This window comes from Diabrotica undecimpunctata, chromosome 10 (assembly GCF_040954645.1).
Source record: "Diabrotica undecimpunctata isolate CICGRU chromosome 10, icDiaUnde3, whole genome shotgun sequence".
Classification (NCBI taxonomy): Eukaryota; Metazoa; Arthropoda; class Insecta; order Coleoptera; family Chrysomelidae; genus Diabrotica; species Diabrotica undecimpunctata.
This window is the reverse complement of record NC_092812.1, coordinates 70031757-70052636: the sequence shown is the minus strand read 5'-3', so window position 1 is coordinate 70052636 and position 20880 is coordinate 70031757. Positions and strand designations below refer to the sequence as shown.

At 33.6% G+C, this 20880-nt stretch overlaps 1 protein-coding gene across 1 annotated transcript in view; it reads right to left on the bottom strand.

Annotated features, from left to right (window-relative positions):
• The window catches only part of LOC140452369 (uncharacterized), a 35886-nt gene extending 16331 nt beyond the window's left edge, over nucleotides 1-19555 (bottom strand). The window contains exons 1-2 of the mRNA XM_072546575.1: nucleotides 19331-19555; nucleotides 19124-19261 (exon numbers count right to left, since the gene is read on the bottom strand). Of these exons, the coding sequence (XP_072402676.1) occupies nucleotides 19124-19261; nucleotides 19331-19382 (190 nt within the window). The 5' untranslated portion in view covers nucleotides 19383-19555. The remainder of the gene's footprint in view (nucleotides 1-19123; nucleotides 19262-19330) is intronic.
• Nucleotides 19556-20880: the final 1325 nt, after the last annotated feature.

Below are 20880 nucleotides of genomic sequence, written 5' to 3'. Positions count from 1 at the left end.
GAATATAAAAATCTATTTGGAATAAGTACTAATGTCCTGGAAGAATGAATATACTCTTTAATGTCCAATCTTTTATTCCGTAGATCGTAGAATAACACGAAGAACACAATCTAGGGAATCTTATTTTTAAAGTCATTGTTTGTTGTCTATGCCACAGAAAACGTATTCATTTTGTAAAACAAAAATTCACAAAATTATTGAAAAAGAAAAGATACCAAGAGGATGGAAAACAAGCACCACTATATTAATATTCAAAAATTAAGGAAACATAAGTCATTGACCTAATGAATTAAGAAAAGTGTAGGAGAAATAGAGAGAAATATAGATATAAAGAGAGAAAAGGGAGACATCGAGAAATCAAAAAAAGTACGACAGATGTTTAGAAAAACAATTAATTATAGATTCAGACAAACAAAATATTGATCCAATCGACAGTTTTCAATAGCTTCACTATGGAATTTATATTTACTACGAATTTAAATGTAAATCAGTCCATATTTAAATGTTAGATTTAATAAATACGACTGTATTATGTCAATGCCGATCATTTAAATTCAAACGACAGAACTTTGCAATTCTAATGCAAGCAAATACAATATTTTCTCACACGAGAATCTTATTTTAATATTGAATATCATTTTGAAATATTGTCAAAACTAGTTGGAATCTGAAAGCTAATTTGCATAAATAATTGTTTGAACTTTTATCATGGAAGCGTTTTAAATATTTACTTTATTATTTCAAGCATTATTAATGACATTAGCAATTGGAAATCTACATGTTTAACCAGCATGAGTACTGCTTAATGACTGTGGTAGTCACTAGTGTATGTATAATCGCATAAATGGCTGAATAAATAATTAATCATCTCGTTAAAGCGTTTACAATAAGTAAGCGAACACACTGGGAAAATATGTTTACAGGGTGTTGTTGTATTCAAACGAATACACTCATAACATTAGTTTGTGTCAATTTGTCGAAAATAAAAAATCACTAAACTACTGATCGGTAGAATTAAAAATTAGAAACGTGAGAGTTGCTTAAGTATAGGGCCGTTCCGACCCATTGGTGCAAGGTGGCACCCGGGCGGCAAGTCAAGCGGGCGGCGCGAGCCTCCCTAAAAATTGGGAAAAACTAATTATAATAATTATAAAAACATAAATATATGACCAGAGTTGTACTAGTGACACAAAAGTTTAATTTAAGAAAATAAATTGTAATTGTATATTTAAATTTCAATTTTTATATAGGTATACAACTTCAGGTTACAACCAATTAGAAAATATAATCTTATATTTTGGTGTTTTAATGTTTTAACCTGTTTTTCGCGCCGAGTCCTGGATTTTTCAGGAAAATACTCGTCTGTGATCAAATAACATAAATGCATGCTGCCGGATAATTTGTGTCATTTTAATCTTAAACGTAAGTAATGTAAACAGTGTAACCGTAGCAAACTTTGTTTCATGTTGTGTTGTGGTTACAAGGACAGAAGAAATTAAAGGTAAGTACATACATTAATTTTATTTTATTTTGCTCTTGAGCTTGGAGAGTAGTTGGAGATTTCAACGCCAAAATAGGAAAAGAAAACGATTACCTAACCACCATGGGAAAATGTAGCCTCCATAACGAGTCGAACAACAATGGAACACGCTTAATACACCTTGCCGCCTCAATGAATATGGTGATAGCCAGCACATGCTTTGAGCGTAAAATATACACAAAGGCACTTGGGTTAGCCCAGACGGTAACACAATCAATCAAATTGACCATGTTGTTGTGGACGCAAGCATTGACTCCGATTACTACCTGGTCCAGGCTAAACTAAGGGCACGAATCTCTAACGCAAAAAAAGGTAAAGGAAGCAAATAAGATAAATTCGAGGTGGACAGACTACGACACCCTGAGATAGTTAGAAAATTTGAACACAAACTTAAAGAAAAACTAGAAGACCAAATGAGTAGTACTGTTGAAAACATAGATAATTACTGGAATGAGTGCGAAAATATCCTGAAAGAAGTAGCAACAACAGTTTTAGGAAAGAAGAAACAGGAAAGGAAGGGGACAGAATGGTATGATGCGGAATGCGCACAGGCAACTCAAAAAAAGAATCAGGCGTATGGAAAACTCCAAAACAGAAGGACAAGACAAAATCAAGAGGAGTACAAACAGATGAGACAAGCAGAGAAAAAGATACTAAAACAAAATAAAAATCGACATTTAGAAGAACCATAACAGAAAAGAATTTAAACCTAGAATAACCATAATAAAAAGTAAGGAAGCCGAAATTATCAATGAGCCGGATCAAATAGTGGAGAGATGGGCGGAGAATTTTGCTGAGAAATTAAATATGGGCAACCGAGAAGTGACTGACATAAATGACCACAGTGGAGACGTAGACGATAAGAGGGAGAAAAATAATATATTAACAGAAGAAGAAGTTGCCAAGGCAATAAAAAGGTTAAAAAACAACAAATCCCCTGGAGAAGATGGTATACCCCCTGAGCTGTTCAAGTATGGAGCAAACGCGCTAAAAAAATACATAATAAAACTTGTTGCATCCATTTGGAAAGAAGGAAAACTCCCAGACAGTTGGAATGTAGGTATTATAATACCTATTCACAAAAAAGGGGATCCACTAATATGTGACAACTATCGAGGCATTACCCTCTTAAATACGGCTTACAAAGTACTGGCTTATATACTTTATGATCATTTACTAGTATATACTGAGGAAAAAATAGGCAAATACCAATGTGGATTCCGAAAAGAAAGGTCAACAATTGATCAGATTTTCCTTCTCAGACAAACCTTAGAAAAGACATATGAATATGGAATCAATACCCACCACCTCTTCATAGATTGTAAAAGTGCTTATGACAGTGTAGACGGAAGCGCACTTTATAATGCCATGGCAGAACTAGATATTCCGTCGCATCTAATAACATTGGTAAAGGCAACTCTTCCGAAAGTCAAACACATACTGGATTACGCCAGGGAGACAGTCTATCGTGCCTATTGTTTAACATCGCGCTAGAAAGAGTCATAGAGAAATCGGGCATAACAACCAGAGGTACGATCATCAATAGAAGTGTACAGATATTGGCCTACGCAGATGACATTGACATAGTAACACGGACAAAAAGAGACCTGATATAGGCTTTCGAAACATTAGAAAAAGCCGCGAAGACAATAGGACTGCAGGTCAACGTATCCAAAACAAAATACACGAAGGTCACGAACAGCACACAAATAGCGGCACCACAAGATCTGGTGACAGAAGCATACACATTCGAAGGGGTCTCGGAGTTTATATATCTTGCAACACAACTAAATAACAGCAGCCGAGTAAGCGTAGAAATTAAGAGAAGAATATACCTGGTGAACAGAGTTTACTTTGGACTAAAGCAGCTCTACATCACACATAATTAGCAGAAAAACCCAGATATTAATATATGAAACTCATATTAAACCTGTCCTGACATACGCGTCAGAGACATGGACTATGGTAAAAAGCAACGAAGAACTGTTAAAGAAGAGGACAAGAAGAGGAGTACAAGAAAGTGGGTTATGGCGCAGGCGCTACAATTTTGAGTTGTATCAATGCTATGAAAAATGCAACATCGTCCGGTCTATTAAAATTAATAGACTAGGTTGGCTAGGACACCTTGAAAGAATGGACACTGGAGACCCGTAAAGACAGATATTATATCAAGAGGCAGTAGGAACCAGGAAGAGAGGCAGGCCAAGATCTAGATTTAAAACTCAAGTCGAAGATGACTTGAGGAATCTAGGGGTCAGAAATTGGAGAGCCAGGGCGAAAATAGGGGGGAATAGAGACTAATTCTTGAACAGGCCAAGACCCACACAGGGTTGTAGAGCCAAAGATGATGATGATTTTGCTCTTGAGCGATTAAATAAAATTTGTATAATATTTTTTAACTTTCTACACTGTGGTGAATTCATAATTTAATTAATAATGATAATAATACTATTGTATATGAATCATTTGAAACTATTAGCTTCCACTCGAAGCCACCTCGATCAGTTGCTAAAGACTGTGGGAATTTTCTCTAATGATATTAGTATGCCCTTCGGTCTTGACAAGTGTCGTGTCTTAAATATAGTCAGAGGAAAGGTTCAGCCTGGCGACTTCGATATGCAAAATGGCCAGAACATCGAGGTCATGGGTGAAAATGATATGTATATGAAAACTGAGATAACGGAGTTTATACGAAGGGTAAAACAGTTACTTCGTTCACACCTTAACAGTAAAAATTTGTTTAAGGCACTAAACACCTAAGTATTTTTCGTGCTTAGCTATTCATTTGGTATTGTTAAGTGAAAAAAAAATGGATATAGAAAGTCTTCAACGAAAAGTACGAACACACCTCACAAAAGCACAAAAACACCATCCACGAAGTGCAGTAGGAAGAACGATATTACCGCGGTATTTAGGAGGACGAGGACTTATGATAAAAGTAAGCAATTAGAAAAACAGATTATTAATTTAAGAACTAATTTTCAGATGCAGGAAGAGACATCTACTCTACATCTGGCGATTTGCACAGTAGATGACACAACACCGATTAAACTGAGGGAACCAAAAATGCACATAAACCATCTTACTAATTGCGAAAAAATGCGCACCTGCATGGGTAAACCTCTGCATGGGCAACATCCCAATGAGGTCAGTCAAGACTATGTCGACAATAAAACGTCGAACTATTGGCTGACATCAGGAAAGTTGTTCCCTAAATTGCCTGAAATATATAAGTCCAAAACGACAAATGCCGATATGCCGTAAATTTCTATTTTAAAGTCAGTTGTAATTTAATTAAATAAAGTGCTGTTACTTTGTTAGTTGTACCTTTAAAAGAGCCTTTCTAAAAAGTACCTTCGGGAGTGACAACCCTTAAGTCGCATTTAACTTAAACTTAAAGAACAAGAAGAGAGAGCTTTTCTAAGAGAGCAAAAGAAATTAGACCGAATTAAGAAAAGGTAAAAAGAAACTTTGATTCTGAAAGTTCTGAAGACTGGATAGAAAGTGGTGACAGCTTAGATGACATAAAAATCAATAAGCAAGAAGAAACTGAATTTTCAGAAGTAGATGCTGTTGGTGCAGTTGCTATAGGAGACTATCTGCTTGTTAAGTTTCGTGGGGAAAAATGAAAAACTGTAACATATAAGTATGCTTGTGTTGCTCAAAACATATTTTCTAAAGACAGTGAGGTAGAAGTGAAAAACTCAATTTAAAACTGACGAAAATGATGTTTCAACTATAAATTTTTTAGATATAATCGGTCAATTACACACTCCTGAGATTGTAACTTCAGGAGATAGGCTAAAATATAACTTTTCAAAGCCTATCGATGTATTTGAAGCACCTTAAATACCTTTCAATTTAATTTTTTCATTTAAGTTTCTTTTCTTTTTTAATACAGTTTTTTTTTAATATAGTTTCGTTTTTATAAATAGTTAGTAATATCATTAATAATTAGGTTTTTGGGATTTTCTCATGTCAATAACTAGGATGTCAAAAAATTGATTTTTTCAAAATCAGTATGTCAATTACTGGGTAAAAAAATTGTTGTATATCCTCACTAGAATAAAACAGAAAAGATGTTTCTTTTTATTATTTAAACGTTCCATTTCATTAACAACATTGCAAAATACTCCCTGAACAAATGTTGGTTTCAGCAAGTATGATAAATGAAGAGTAGCAATATTTTAATGAAGCTTTTCCCTCTAAATGTGTCAATATTCACCAAAATTTAAGAAGTATAGTGTAGTGAAATAGTAAAAGAACATGCGAGTTAAAGTGTTGCGATTACCACCTTATCAATGTGAAATTAGCCCCATAGAACTAATCTGGGATCAAATCAAGAAATATATCGCGAGAAATAATACATTTAAACTTCAAGATGTTCGTCAAGTTATAAAAAAATTCATCTGACAATTAGCAAAAAGCTATAAGACGTGTCATAGCAGAGGAAGAAACGTTCTGGAAACTCGATATGTTATTAGAGAAAACAATATAACCAATTATTATTTCCGTGGAAAATGAAGAAACTGATAATGATGATGATTACTAATTGTCGCTAATACTCAAAATATATTTATTATTAAATTGTAAAGAAATATCCTAAACCAATATTTAGTAACTTTTTAAAAATTAATATGGGTACATTATATACTGAAATCTGGGTGTATCGGAGAATCCTACGAATAAGTTGGGTGGATAGAGTTCGTAACGAAGTTGTTTTGCATTGGATGGGAAAAGTTACGGAAGTCGTCAAAACAGTTAAAAATCGCAAACTTGAATATTTTGGCCATGTTATGCGCCACGTAGGGAGATATAATATACTCCATTTAATAATACAAGGCAAGGTAGACGGAAGAAGAAGGCCAGATCGAAGAAGAACGTCATGGCTTAGAAACCTGAGAGATTGGTTTAACAGATCCTCTGCATCTCTTTTCCGAGCTGCCTTCAACAAAATTACTATAGCCAATTTGATAGCCAACGCTCGATAATCGAGCTCGGCACATGAAGAAGAAGACGTTATATTGACATTTTAGTTTTTTTATATTAAAGTAATTTTATGTTCTCTGTCACTGAGGCGTTCAGTTATTGGTTAATTTCTTAGGGTTTGCTCATTTACATTGTATGATGTATTTATTGCATTTGAGGTTTGTCGGAGTGATCATATTAAAGTCGAGTGAAGATTCAGATAAGAAGGTAAAGTTTGTTTAGCAGTAAATGGTTGACTTCAATTAGTACCGACTATAAACATCCTGGGTTAACCGATAATAGTATAAAAGGCCCGGTTTCAGGTAAAATTTAAATATGTTTCCGGGTAAAATAAAATTTGTCAATTTTCATTTCTTAATGCTGATTTAATTGCGTACAATCCAAACTTATTATAATTTATTTAATACAGATAAGACTTATATTGACGAAACTGTACTGATAAGAGGGTTTTTCGAATTCTATGGTAGTGCGCGACGGGTTTGTTAATCACCTTTTAAGGGTTTTCAGGTATTTATATAATAAGTTTATGGAACTGAACACCAACCAGTATTTAAATACGAGTTCTTGATAAAATGTGTTTGTCTTTATGTATCACGGGAAGTATTTAGTATTACTCATTTTATTCATTACGTTTTCTATCATTATGTGGCGTCCGGGATAATAATAATGAGGCTTCTTCTAGTGTTCCGGTAAAGAAGAAACATTTATCTGTAGATGCAAAGCAAATTGTAAAAACTATATACAGTACCTTACTTAAAATAGGACCGCTACGAGTGAAATATGCGATTTGACGAAAATACCTCTGACCACAGTAAAATGAATTACATCAAATCCCGTAGAAACAAGAAAAAACGTAAAGATTCCAGTTCCACCAAATGTATGGATGAAGTCGATAAGGACTTGATATGTCGAAAATTCTATACCATGTACGAAGAGCAACGCATGCCTACATTAAGAGCTCTGAAGCAACGGCTCAATGTTGACGAAACCCAAATAAGCTGTAGCCTCATCAGTTTATGGAAAATTTTGAAAAGTATGGGCTTTCGATATCGTATAATTGACAAAAGACAAGTAATTATAGAATCTCATAGATTACAAAAATTGCGTTATGAGTATATACCTTCGATAAGAAAATTCCGTTCTGAAAATCGTCCGATAATTTACCTCGACGAGACATGGTTTGACACAGATTCAACGCGACCTAAAGGATTTGCCGATTCCTCCGGTAAATGTAAGACAAAAGCTCCGTCAAATAAAGGGAACATAATAACGATTTTACATGCTGGATCAGAAAATGGTTGGGTTCCAAATGCCCTGTGGCTTTCTGCAAAGAATATTAAAGACTCCTGCGTCGAGTACCACGAAGACTCCTGCGTCGAGTACCACGAAGACTCCTGCGTCGAGTACCACGAAGATACAACGGCAGAACTTTTTGAAGAATGGTTCAAAAATAATCTTATGCCAAACATTCCTCAAAATAGCGTGATAGTAATGGACAATGCAAGCTATCACAGTCGCCAACTAAGTAAGCTCCAAACATAAGCTCCGAATAATACTAAATTAGAAATTCAAAATTGAGGCTATGAGTGCAATAACGGACCAACCCACAAAAATTCAAAATTTGTTTTATTGTAGAATATTAACCGTCTAGTTGAAATCTATCAGCTGCATAGTGGACCAATCCACATTGTTCCATTGGTTCCTAGATGGCTGCACTAAAGTAGTTTTGGAACTCTATATTTGATAGGATCTTTGAGAAGCAAAGTGGACCATGCGCGGTTAGTCCACTGTGCCGCTGACAGTTATATGTTTATCTATCATTCTTGATTGATATTTTTGGATCTTTTTGTGAATTATTGTGACTTTTAATTATTGTGAAATATATTTATTCTATTGATATGGATTTCGATGAAGATGCTACAAGTAGAGGTGAGTAGGTATATTTTATAAATAAAAATAAAAAAGTATGAAAGGAAGAAACATTGTTTCTAGGTTATGATTTTATTTTATTTTTCTTAGATAGTTTTTGCTTTCAAATAATTTAGTTTTTTATATTTTAATTTGCTTTTAATAAATTTAGTTGCTATTCTTAAAAATTTATTGTAAGTAGAGGTGAGGTAGGTATATTTTGTAAAGATAAATAAAAAAAGTACGAAAGTAAAAAACGTTGTCTCTAGGTTATGATTTAATTTTGTTTTTCTGGGATAGTTTGCTTTTAAATAATACTATTTAGTTGTTATTCTTAAAAATTAGATTAAAAAATTTCTCTATGGTTCTAATTTGTGCGTTTTGTTGCAGGCGGCTCAGCCTCAGAATCAGATCCATATGTGGATTCTGGATCGGAGTACTTGCCTTTGGATGGAGATTTGGCGGAAACTAATAGGGACGTGGAAAAAGGCAACGATACAGAAGCAGATATCGACAGAGCGGAAACAACGACATCTAGTAAGCCTAAAAAGCGTGTCCGCAATCCTGAAAAATGAAAGAGAAACATAACCAAAAGAAAAAAGTGTGCTGGACAAGAGTATGAGACTAAATCGGGTAAAATTATACATTCAAAATCTTTTAAACCATTTGAATGTAAATGTAAAGGAAGGTGTTCATTTTTGATTCCAGCAGAAAGGCAAATGGAACTGCATAACAATTTCTATACTTTAGAATCCTTTGAATTGCAAACTGCATATTTATTTGCTCTGATTAAAGTCGTTAATAAATTGCGTAGCTACACTCTGAACCCAGAATCTAAGAGGGAAAAAACCAGACTTTACTTTTTACCCAGTCAGGAAGGTGTGGAGCATAAGGTGTGGAAACCATTTTTTCAAGTGGTGTTTCAAGTTTCTGCCGGTAGATTAGACAGACTGCTCAAACGTAAATCCATAGGAACACCACCACCTTGTGATAAACGTGGCAAACATCCACCGCACAATAAAACATCTGACGCAAAGAAAATGGAACTAAAGGAGTTCATTGAAAAATTTCCATGGTACGAATCACATTATGGGCGGGAAAAAAGCAACCATAGGAAATACTTTGTCTCCGGATTTGAGTCTCGGTAAAATGTTTGAGTTATATAAAGGTGAAACACAGAATCCCCTATCCTATTTTATTTTCCGAGAAACGTTCAACAAGGAATATAATTTACACTTTCATCCACCAATTACTGACTCTTGTAAGAATTGTGATTTATTTAAAGTTAAAATAAAGGCAGCCACTAGTGAATCAAGTAAACAACTCGAAATTGAAAAAGAACTTCATCAAAAGAAGGCGAAGAGTGAGAGATTCTTTAAAAAGAGACACCGAAATGGCAAAAAATGGAAACGCATCAGTCATCTGTTTCGATCTAATGAAGACTTTACCTACACCTGTGCTTACCGCAGGAATTTGTTACTACAAGCGGCAATTATGGACCTACTTCTTCAATGTTCATGAAATGGGAACCAACAACTCATTTATGTTTCTGTGGGATGAAACCGTCGCCTCTAGGGGTCCTCAAGAAGTAGGATCCTGCATCTTATTTTACATAAAAAATTTCGTAAAATCGAAACGACTTATTATGTATTCTGACCAATGTGGCGGTCAGAATCGTAATATTAAAATGTCATTACTATGCAATTATATAACTGCATCTCCAGATTTTACCGTGAAAGAAATAGACCACAAGTTTCTGGTAAGTGGTCATTCTTACTTACCGTCTGACCAAGATTTTGGTATAATAGAAAAAGAAAAGAAATTCCACCCGCATGTATTTATACCTCAAGACTGGCATACAGTGATAAAGTACGCTAGAAAGAAAAATCCGTTCACAGTAATAAACATGGACAAAACAATTTTTTTTTCTACGAAATTGCTTGAAAATAATACAACCAACAGGAAAGTTTCCGAATCAAAAACCAAGGTAGAGTGGCTTAAAATTCAATGGTTAAGGTTTAGGAAAGACTTTCCCAATACTATCCAATATAAGTATTCGAACAATGAAGATGTGTATTTTGAAACAGTGGATCTTAATAAAAGGAAATCTGTTTTCAAGAATACAATGGAATTGTCACTTCTGTATCCAAATGGTAATACCATTAACGAAGCTAAAAAAAAGATCTTCTTCAGTTAATGCAATTGATACCACCTATAGACCATGAATTTTATAAAAACCTGAGATCTTGAGCTCAAGCAGCCGGAGGTGAAGTAATTGGCCCATTTGACGACGAAGAAGATTAGACATTCTAACTTCTGATGTTTTTTTACACATTCTGTGGTAATAAAGTCTTTGATGTAATATTGAGTGTATTATTTTGTGGGATAACCCATTCACTAACTAAAAATATTTTAAATGCAAAGTGGACCAACCCACATTAAAAAATTGAATATAGGTATTTATCCAAAATTTATTATCAAATTTATTAAACAAGTAATATATATAACATACTTCCATTCATTCAAACCAAAAAATATTCTTAAACAAGGTTATAGTTGATCTCCTAATTTTCACTTTTTTTTCAAACCCATTTTCTAACACTTACTAATATTGTGGTTAGTCCGTTATTGCACTCATAGCCTCAATTACATGGAGAGGAATGATATGTATTTTAAAGAATGTTACACCAAACAAGAGCTTTTAGAAGTTTTAAAGGCATTTTCTACAAAAAAAAAGTATACGCGGAGGAGGAAGAGGAAATGGGACATACAGTGCTGCGGCTTCCACCCTATTATTGTATGTTTAATCCCATAGTTTAATTAATCCAAGTAGTTGGAGAAATTCAGTCCGAAACGAAATAAATAAAGAAAATCCATATGTGCATGTAGACCATAATATAATTGAACCGATCATAATTAATTTAGATGAGGATAGCGATAGCGAAACAGAACTATGTGTGGAGTGATACTGTCATCAAATCTACAAATGTTACGATTAAAAAAAACGGTTCTTTTCAGAACCACAAATTATTATTAATGTTTGTTTTTATATAATCTTAGCAATTAAAATAGATTTAATTTATTTTAAAACTCATTTGAAAACATTAATTTCGGGTATATAAGGCAAAGCAATATACTTTACTTATTTATGAAAGGCCTCATGTCACTTTTTTTCAAATTTTCGTTTAACTTAGAAAATGATAACCCATATGTTCGCACATCGTTTGTTTATGAAAAGCCTCATGTCTTGTTATTACTTTATCAGATATATTAGTTTAAAATTATTGTTTATTTATGAAAAGCCTCGTGTCAATGACAAGGGGCTTTTTATAAATAAAACCACTGTTGGCAACATTGCGCGGTCAGCTGATTTTTGAGAGATATTCACTGTTTGGAGATTAATAATTAACCTCTTGTTGTTTTATGTTATATAAAATAAAATATTTCTCTTCAGTAATTGTTAAAGTGATTTAATTTATGTTTTGAAATAATGTCATAGAGTGAAAGTGTCGTTAAAATAGAAGCAGCTAGCAAGAAGCGAAAGAGGGGTGTTCGTTACCAGGAAGAATATAAGGTTAATCGAATTAAGAAAGCTAGATGTCGTGGTGAAGAATATATAAATTACATAGGAAATGTTGTTGAACCACGCAAAACAGGATTACCATGCTCGTAAGTTACGTTTTATCTTATAATGTACTATTTTAGACAGGAAATAAGATGATAATTAGCAGTCAGTTTTAAAACCTAGCTTAGTTCCACAATAGTAACCTTTTTCAAATGTTGCAGATGCAGATTGAGATGTTTCGAGAAGTTATGTGAAGAGGACCAACTTGAAATTTTATGCAGAGGGGTAAACTTTTCAAACAAAAATGAGCAAGACCTTTTTTACCAGTCCTTAATAGAAGCAGGGCCCATACAGAAGAGGAGGTCAAGATTAAAACAAAACACTTCCGAAGATGAACCTTAAATTTTTTTTAAGCCCAAACATTCTGTTGAGCATAAAAGTTCTTTTAAATTCTATGCCTTGCTTCGTGAGAAAAGGATCAACATCTGCAAAAAGGCTTTTTTAAGTCTGCACGGTATTGGTGAAAAAGGAGTAAGAAGACTGCAAGATCTTCTTGTGAAAGGTAAGTCTCCTAGAGATTTAAGAGGCCAACAGAATAATCGGAAGACTCTTCCACAAGATTATACGGATCTTGTAAAAGAACACATTCAGTCATTTCCACTGAAAACAAGTCACTATTCTTCTAAGGAAATAAAATATCTAGATACTAAGCTGGACATAAAAAAAATGTTCAATTTGTTTCAAGAGAAATATAACGAGTTAAACGTGAAGTATAGATTTTACTACAAACTTTTCAAAGAACATTTCAATTTCAATTATAGATTTGGAAGGCCCCAAATTGACACTTGTGAATGTGAACTGCTCAATACTACAATAAAAAATCATCAGTTAGATGAAACAGCAAAACGAGTTGCAGTTGCGCAGCTACTTGTGCATAAGAGGCGTAGCCTAAAAGTTTTATTCATCCCTTCGACAGACGAAAGAATACTATGCCGAACATGAAAATGCGATGCTTTTATGTTTTGATTATATGGCAAACATATCGCTTCCCACGATTTCAGTGCAGGAAATATACTACCTTAGACAACTGTCCGTCTATCCGTTTGGCACTCATGAATCAAAGGTAGCAATTCATCAAGAAAAAATTAATGACCTGAAGAAACTTTTGCAGTATGTCCCTCAAGAACACAAGTGGTTTTACAATGAGCTTGCCCAATGGCCTACAGTTGCAACCAAAAAATGAGCAAAAATGTATAAAATGGCTATTAATTGTAGCTAATTGTATTGTCTTAGAACTGTTTTAATAAAGTAATATTAATTATAAATAAACACGCTGTAAATTCATCTACCAAAACTTTCCCCGTAAAACAACACTTTTGTTTATGAAAGGCCTTTTGTCAGCTATTTTCAATAATAAAAAAAATAAAATATTGATTTTAAAAAGTGTAACTAACATGATTTATTTTGAGTTTTAAGGTCCTTAAAATGTTTCGAAAAATCAGAAAAGTATAAAATCGTTTTTTACAAAATTAAACAGTTTTTACTTGTTTTCCAAAATTTACATTTTGTGACAAGAGGCCTTTCATAAATAAGCGATTCAATTATTGTAAATTTTGTGGATCCTTAGCTTTATTATAGAAGTACCGTCTAGTCAGTGTTAATTGTCAAAAGACCAACTGTGTCTACCTCGTTTGTTTATCGCTCCGGACCGGTCTTAACAATGGGCCAAGTCAGATAAATTTAATAATATTTACGACCGCACTAATTGAAGTCAACCATTTTCTACTAAACAAACTTTATCAATTATTACGTTTTTTTTTTACCAACCCTGTATTTAGACCTTTGCTATAAAATTTGTGCTGTCAATCATTTTCAAATGTACTATAATGAGAGATTGATTTATTACTTTGCGTTATTCTGTTACAGATTTGGTATTGTTTTTCTTACAGTCCGATAGTGAATATAACACGACACCATATAGGATGCTCCAATTATAAGACCGTTCACCTTTATCAAATATATCTAACGATTCTGGTCTCCCTTCCATTGTCACCGCTATTTTTTTCGTTTAGTCGTCATTCGTCATCGCTAAAAACGACCGCAAAGTATAGGAGGAGGCCGATTCCGCTTAGGGTGAAGTGCAAATCTTTGTTATTTTCGCGGAATTCCTCTATGAGTCACTCAATTATTAGAAACCCAATAAATATTTACGACGAATGGCAGAATCTGTTGTACAGAATGTTTAGTACAATATATCTTTATTTTAATATCTTTTCTTTGGAGGTTTGAGACATTTTTATTATAATTTTTATCACCCTTTATATGCGTAATTTTTAAAATTTTATTAAGTATTTGAAAATCAGTTCATGTTATCTGGAATAACAAGCTCAGGTTTTTCGAGATTACTGTACAAATAAATTACCGGATTATATGAAAAAACACAAAATATTTTTGATAAATTCTGTATCGTGTATCATAGGCCTTTCCTAAGTCAACGTACACTAAATAAGTCGGTAAATTTCTGGCTGTTCTTTTCTCTATAATTTGTTGAAGTACAAATTATCAACACAAGATCTGCCAGCACGGAATCCACTCTAATCTTCTATTTCCTCATATTGGTTTTCGATTCGTTATTTTATTAATCGACCATACAGGCGTACAACCTCCACAATGAGCTAATAGCGCTTATATCTATGTAATTTTTACCTTTTTTTAATTCCTTTTTTTGTGGACAGAGCTTACACACGCCAAGCTCCAATCTTCTGGAATATTTTCTTGTTTGATTAGGCATTTATTAAAGATCTTCGCCAAAAATTTTATCAGTATTGACGGTCTGAGTTTTATTAATTCAATGAGGATATTTCCCATAATGCAGAAGGCATTAGTAAGTGTATTTTGGAGCAACTTAATAATTTAAAATTGAACAATACTCCTCAATAAGTTAATTCGCCAAAGTTATGAGGCGCCGCTGTCATGTAAGGCAAAATTAATGTAGTTCAAGGTATAATTCGACGTTCTTTTCCGTATGCTCATTTTATCCATTGTTATGCACACTAGTTTAATTTAATTGTCCCAAGGCAGCTTCTGAGCATAAAATGGTAAAAGTGTTTTTTGCTAACTTAGCTAAGAAACGTCCACTTTTTACAGAGTTAAGTTCAAAATGAACAAAAAATTGATTTATCAACGGAAGGTTTTGGTTTACCGACTGAAAATAAATATAAATTCAATAGCCTCGTTGCCAAGAAAAATGTAAAATTACCTAAGCAAGGAACTGACCAGCCCTTAGCGACCGCTGCTGGATTAGTAAATTATGAGGTTTACAGGTGTGTATTTTGTGAAAGGCAGCATGACAGTACAAATTGTTTTAAAGCACAAAAATTTACTATGGAGCAGAAATGCATTGTCAGAAAAGAAAGCCTGTTTTCGATGTCTGAAAGTAGGACAATCTTCTAAAAAGTATAGAGGACGTTTGAACTGTAAATTATGTTGTAAATCACGTGCTGTTTTGATGTGCCCTAATTTGCCTGTTAATAAAATTGATACATCGACCTCAAGTACTACCCGTTCGGAAGAAAATATAACTGAGGATCAGACGCTTGCTAATTTGAATAATACACGGGTTTTTTTACAAACTCTGCGAATAAACATAAGAAGTGCACATGTTACTAAACAAGTAAGGGCACTTATTGACACTGGATCGCAGAGGACATATATTTTACAAAGTACCGCGCAAGAAATGGGATTTTCTGCTAAGGGAACGGAAAAGATTTTACATGCGTTATTTGGCGGTAGAAGCACTTCTGAACAACGACATGAATTGTACGAGGTAACTGCGTGTGAAGGAACCTACGCTTGTTCATTTGATGCCTTAGATCAACCAAAAATTTGTGCAGATGTCTCTTCTATTTATGACGGCCCTTGGATTGAGGAACTCAGTGACATGAATATTTCACTCAGCGATGTCGGAAAGACAGCACCAATTGAGATTTTGTTTGGAGCTGATATTGTAGACAAATTGTATACAGGGAGGAAATATCAGTTACAATGTGGTCTTGTAGCAGTTGAAACTTTGTTAGGTTGGACTCTTATGGGCAAGGTGCCGGCAGTTGCTTCTAATTTTACTACAAGTATGATTACATTTTCGTTGTTTGTTAATAATTCTTCTGTACCGAAACTCTGGGAGCTTGATGTTATTGGGATAACCGACCATGTAGAAAAAATGACACTAGAGGTGGCAGCCAAAGAGGCTAAGAATTTTTTCTACGAGACTGTACGATGTGACAGCGAAGGCAGGTATGAAGTTATGTTACCTTGGTTGAATAAGCATCCTTTAATTTCAGATAATTTAGTTGTCGCTAGGTAAAGACCAGACTCTCCTCTCAGTGTCTTGCAAATGTTTTAAAGTTTTTTGGCCACATTGCGAGAAGAGACAATGACAACTTAGAAAGACTAATTGTATGCGGAAACGTAGAAGGGCGTAGAGGCAGAGGACGCTCACCTATCCGATGGTCAGATCAAGTACAGAAAGCCACTGGAGAGACGTTTTCCGAGTCCATAAGAGCAGCCCAAAATCGCAAGAGATGGAGAGAATTGACAGCCCGCATTGTAGGAAATCACGATCCTCAGCAATGAGGAAACGACAAGAGAGAGAGAGGAGAAGGTTAGATAATACTTTAAATAAGTTAAAAAGGTCTAATTTGTTTGAATCGTATAACTTTATATTCAATGAGTGGTTGAAAGAGGGTGTGATTGAAATAGTGAATAATCCCGAAGAGAATAATTGCGTGCATTATTTACCTCACAGGCCCGTTATTAAAAATAATAGTGAAACCACAAAAATTAGGCCAGTCTTTGACGCATTATCTCATGAATAGGGTTGTTCTTCTTTAAGTCAGTGTTTGGAGGTAGGGCCTAATCTTATTGAACGTATGCCTTCTGTTCTATTACGATTCAGACAACAAAAGGTAGGAGTTGTGTCGGATATTCGAAAGGCTTTTCTTCAAATTTCTATACATTCAAAGGACAGAGATTTTTTGAGGTTCCTATGGGTGAACGATGAAGGAAAGGAATTTGTATTTCGACACAAGAGGGTTGTTTTTTGGAGTCAATTGTAGTCCATTTCTTCTGGGTGCCACTATAGAGTTTCATTTAATAAAGGCGCTGCAGAAATGTTGTAATGATAATCCGTATTCTAAAAACACAATTGAAAAGTTTATGACTGGGTTTTATATGGATAATTGTGTGACCAGTGTTACTGATTAAAATGAGTTGAGTCGAATTTGTACCACCGAATGAAACTGAATTAAATAAAACTTTTAAGTCATTTGTGTATTTTAATACAAAAGTAATTTTTTTGTAATAGAAATTTAATTTTGTATTTTTTCGAACCAGGAGTCTCTTACGAAAATTAATCGTAGGACATTCCTAACGTAATAATTTATAATCAACTCAAATATTTATAGAATTTAAAAACCAAATTGAAATTATCAGAGATAATAATTGACGACAATAGTCCAAGCTTTTCGACTGGAAAAACCTAGGAAAATAACAACGTGGCGATGAAGGAAATTTGTGATCTAATAAGGGTCACTATTGAGGATCGACTTTCCTTCACGGCCCATTTAACTCTCTAAGGCTAGAAGAAACACTTATAACGCTGATAAGACAAGCAAAGATCAAAGTATTAGTCCTCTCCGCAGAATTAGATTTGTGATATAATCTGTGGAAAAATAAGAATTTAGCAGTAGGATAAATTAAAGGATATTGCACGCACTTAAGTGCTTTCTCATACATTACGGCTATTGTTAAATGATCTTTCAGTACTTTTCGAATGATAAAGATCTGGCTCACAAAATCACAAATACAATGGGAGGGTAGAGATTGACTGGGTTGTGTTTGATGAATGTCCATCGGAAATTCATCAAGGAAAATCACGACTGGATTAAAACTAGAGTTTTGAAGAAGTTTTCTTTAAATCCAAAAAAAATGAAATTACTTGAAGAAATTTCACTAGGGTAATTTTTTTTTAATTAATGGTAATAACTTAGTTTATCAAACACTGCTATTATACAATTTTCTTAAAATTTTGGTTTTATTCGGCTTTTTCGTCGTAACATAACCTGAAAAGCCAAGACTTACCCTCCCCTTAGTTTTGATCCTGGGTGCGCCCTTGCTTTTAATAATTGTTCTTTTGATTGAATTCTTTTTTTTACGATTTAAAATTGTTTGTGTCTATGAACCCGGTCGAAAGAGTTTTTCAAAATCTATAAGTGCAATATGCGTTTCTGTGTTAAATTGTCTTTGTTTTTAGATAATTTATTTTATAATGAAAATTTCACAGTTGAATGGTTTAATCCTATAATTTAGTTCTTCAAAAGTACTCTGTGGTGACGAGACAATGACTTATGTTAAAGATACATTTTACAAAATATTTCTACCATAAAAATGGGCGAAGCAACTAATAGTTTGTAAATCAGTGCTCAATCTCAATCTTAATTCCGTCTAGGTCGAGCTAAGGAGGAGGAGATTTGAGGTTATGAATTATTTAGGTTGTGGAAAATGAATATTTAAATCGGGCATATATCGGTCCACCTTTGGTGGTAGGTTACAATGGAACGAATCGTTTTCCTGTTCCAAAAGTTATATGGATGGTTTAGAAATATGAGCTATCCTCTTGTTAGCGCCACGGGGGTTCTGCATATTCGCAATAAGCCTAATGAAACCAGAAATAAAAATAGCGCAAAAAGAAGAATCAAAATAACTTGGGAGTTTATTTTAGATAACAAGTTTGCATGTGTCTAAAAAATATACAGAAAATGTAGTAGCCAAAAATATGAAATATATCAAAAATTAAGTATACTGTACATTCACCCGATGAAAAACTAAAAATATCATCAAAAGATGACAGATTGCAAGCGAAAATCTTTAAATATTCAACTTATAGGACCCCGAAATTCCGTGACTAAAGCTGTATTGGATAAACTAATAATTCTTTTATGAATAAAAACAATGAACATACTATAATTATTCACTGACAAATTTGTACACTAAATTAAAAATCCACAAATGTCAAAATACAACACATATCTATTAATTCAAGAAAATATTTTAAAGAAACTTACCCTCAACTTTCAAGTGACACCCTTTTTGCGAAGCACCACATTGTTGAACATATTTTTCTTTTTCGGAATCAAAATTAATACAGGGCATGTCACTCCCGTCAGAGCAAACATAACAGCGAAGACCACTAGATAAACCACCTAAAAGGGAAATCTTTTAATTTATTATAAGTTTAAAAATGACCGAAATATTTTTGTTTATAGACGCACCTTTAAATGTTACTAAAATCAGCAATATAAATTTAAGTTTAGATCTGATCATTTTATCAAAATTGTGTATGGGAGATGATGAAATAATCACAAATCTAGTAAAAGATTGATAAACCCGTATGACTAGAATAGAGAGTTTAATTAATTTGAAGAAATTATCGGGAAAAATGAATTGTTTAATTTTTGCAAACGCATGGTACGGGCTAATTCTCTCTACCGACTACTCTTCTTACTCTTCCACTCAGCCATAGAACTGTCAACCTACAATACGAACATTACAGGCCAGAGTAGGAATGTCGACTGGGCCACTATACGTAAATAAAATTTATGATTTTGTAAAATTCATTATTTTTCTTTATTACAAAGTTAGATTGAATATTTCACTAAATTATTTTAAGTCTTGTTATTTTAAACTGCCGTGTTTGGCAAAAAAAGAAAAAATAAAAAGTGAATACGCATCCAACTGTTTTAATTTTATTTTACTAGATTCTAACTACTATGCAACTTTTATCACAAGACACCGTAATACGGGTTGTCTAATATAGACTTTAATTCGGTAAATTATACTTTTGATCTAAACATAAGATAGAAGTAAAAATTGTAATAATTAAATATACTTTTTGGCTTTACTAGTAATTTATGCAATAAGCAATCCTAAAACTATATGATGATACAGCTTTTGAACGAATTATTTGCAATTACTTGATAATAAATCCATAAAAAGTATACGTAGATACACGTTACACAATCATTTCTAATCAGTAATTAAATTAGCCATTTCTGTCTTGTTGTCCTAGCAATTCAAAAGCCCTCTATGTAAACAGAGAAAAACAACATACAATATTGTATGTTTTTATCTTTGTTTATCACCCGGGAGCATTTATAATTTGAGGAGACAGTAGAGACCGTCTTTATGCTGTAAACAAGTCTAATACCATGGTTGGCATAGCCCAACTACCACAAGCAAGAACATTTTTTAATTATCGTTATATATTCTAAGATTAATTTGATTTATTGATAGTTAGTATTTATTGTTTAAATGTGACAAAATATTACATTTTACTATTTTTATACATTACAGAACAACTCAAAATACTCAATTGAAATCAAAATCAACGGTAACCCTCTTAACCCACGTTATCCTTTGATTCTTGACAAGCAGCGGCGTTGACATATACATACACTGCCGAGCATAAAATTAAGGTCACTCGGAAATTTGAATGTATTTTAGAAATTATTATTTTTTAACTATTTTAGGTTTTGACATAGTTTACTTATGGATTGCTTGAAAAAAATTGTTGTTGCTGTTTTCATAAGCGTTTGAGATAAATAGGGCTGGCCCATTGCCCTAATTCCTAAAAACTATTATCAGCATAGTTTTTGTTTCTGTGGTTTTAACGTCAATTGTAAATTGTTTGTGTAGTGCTATCACTGTCAGTGAATTGCAATGAGCATAAGTTCTGTTGTGGTGGCAATAATTGTGGTGTGGCGATGGCCACGGTCAGCTCTAATCTGCTAGAAATGTTGGTGTAAGTCTCTCGACCGTGCAG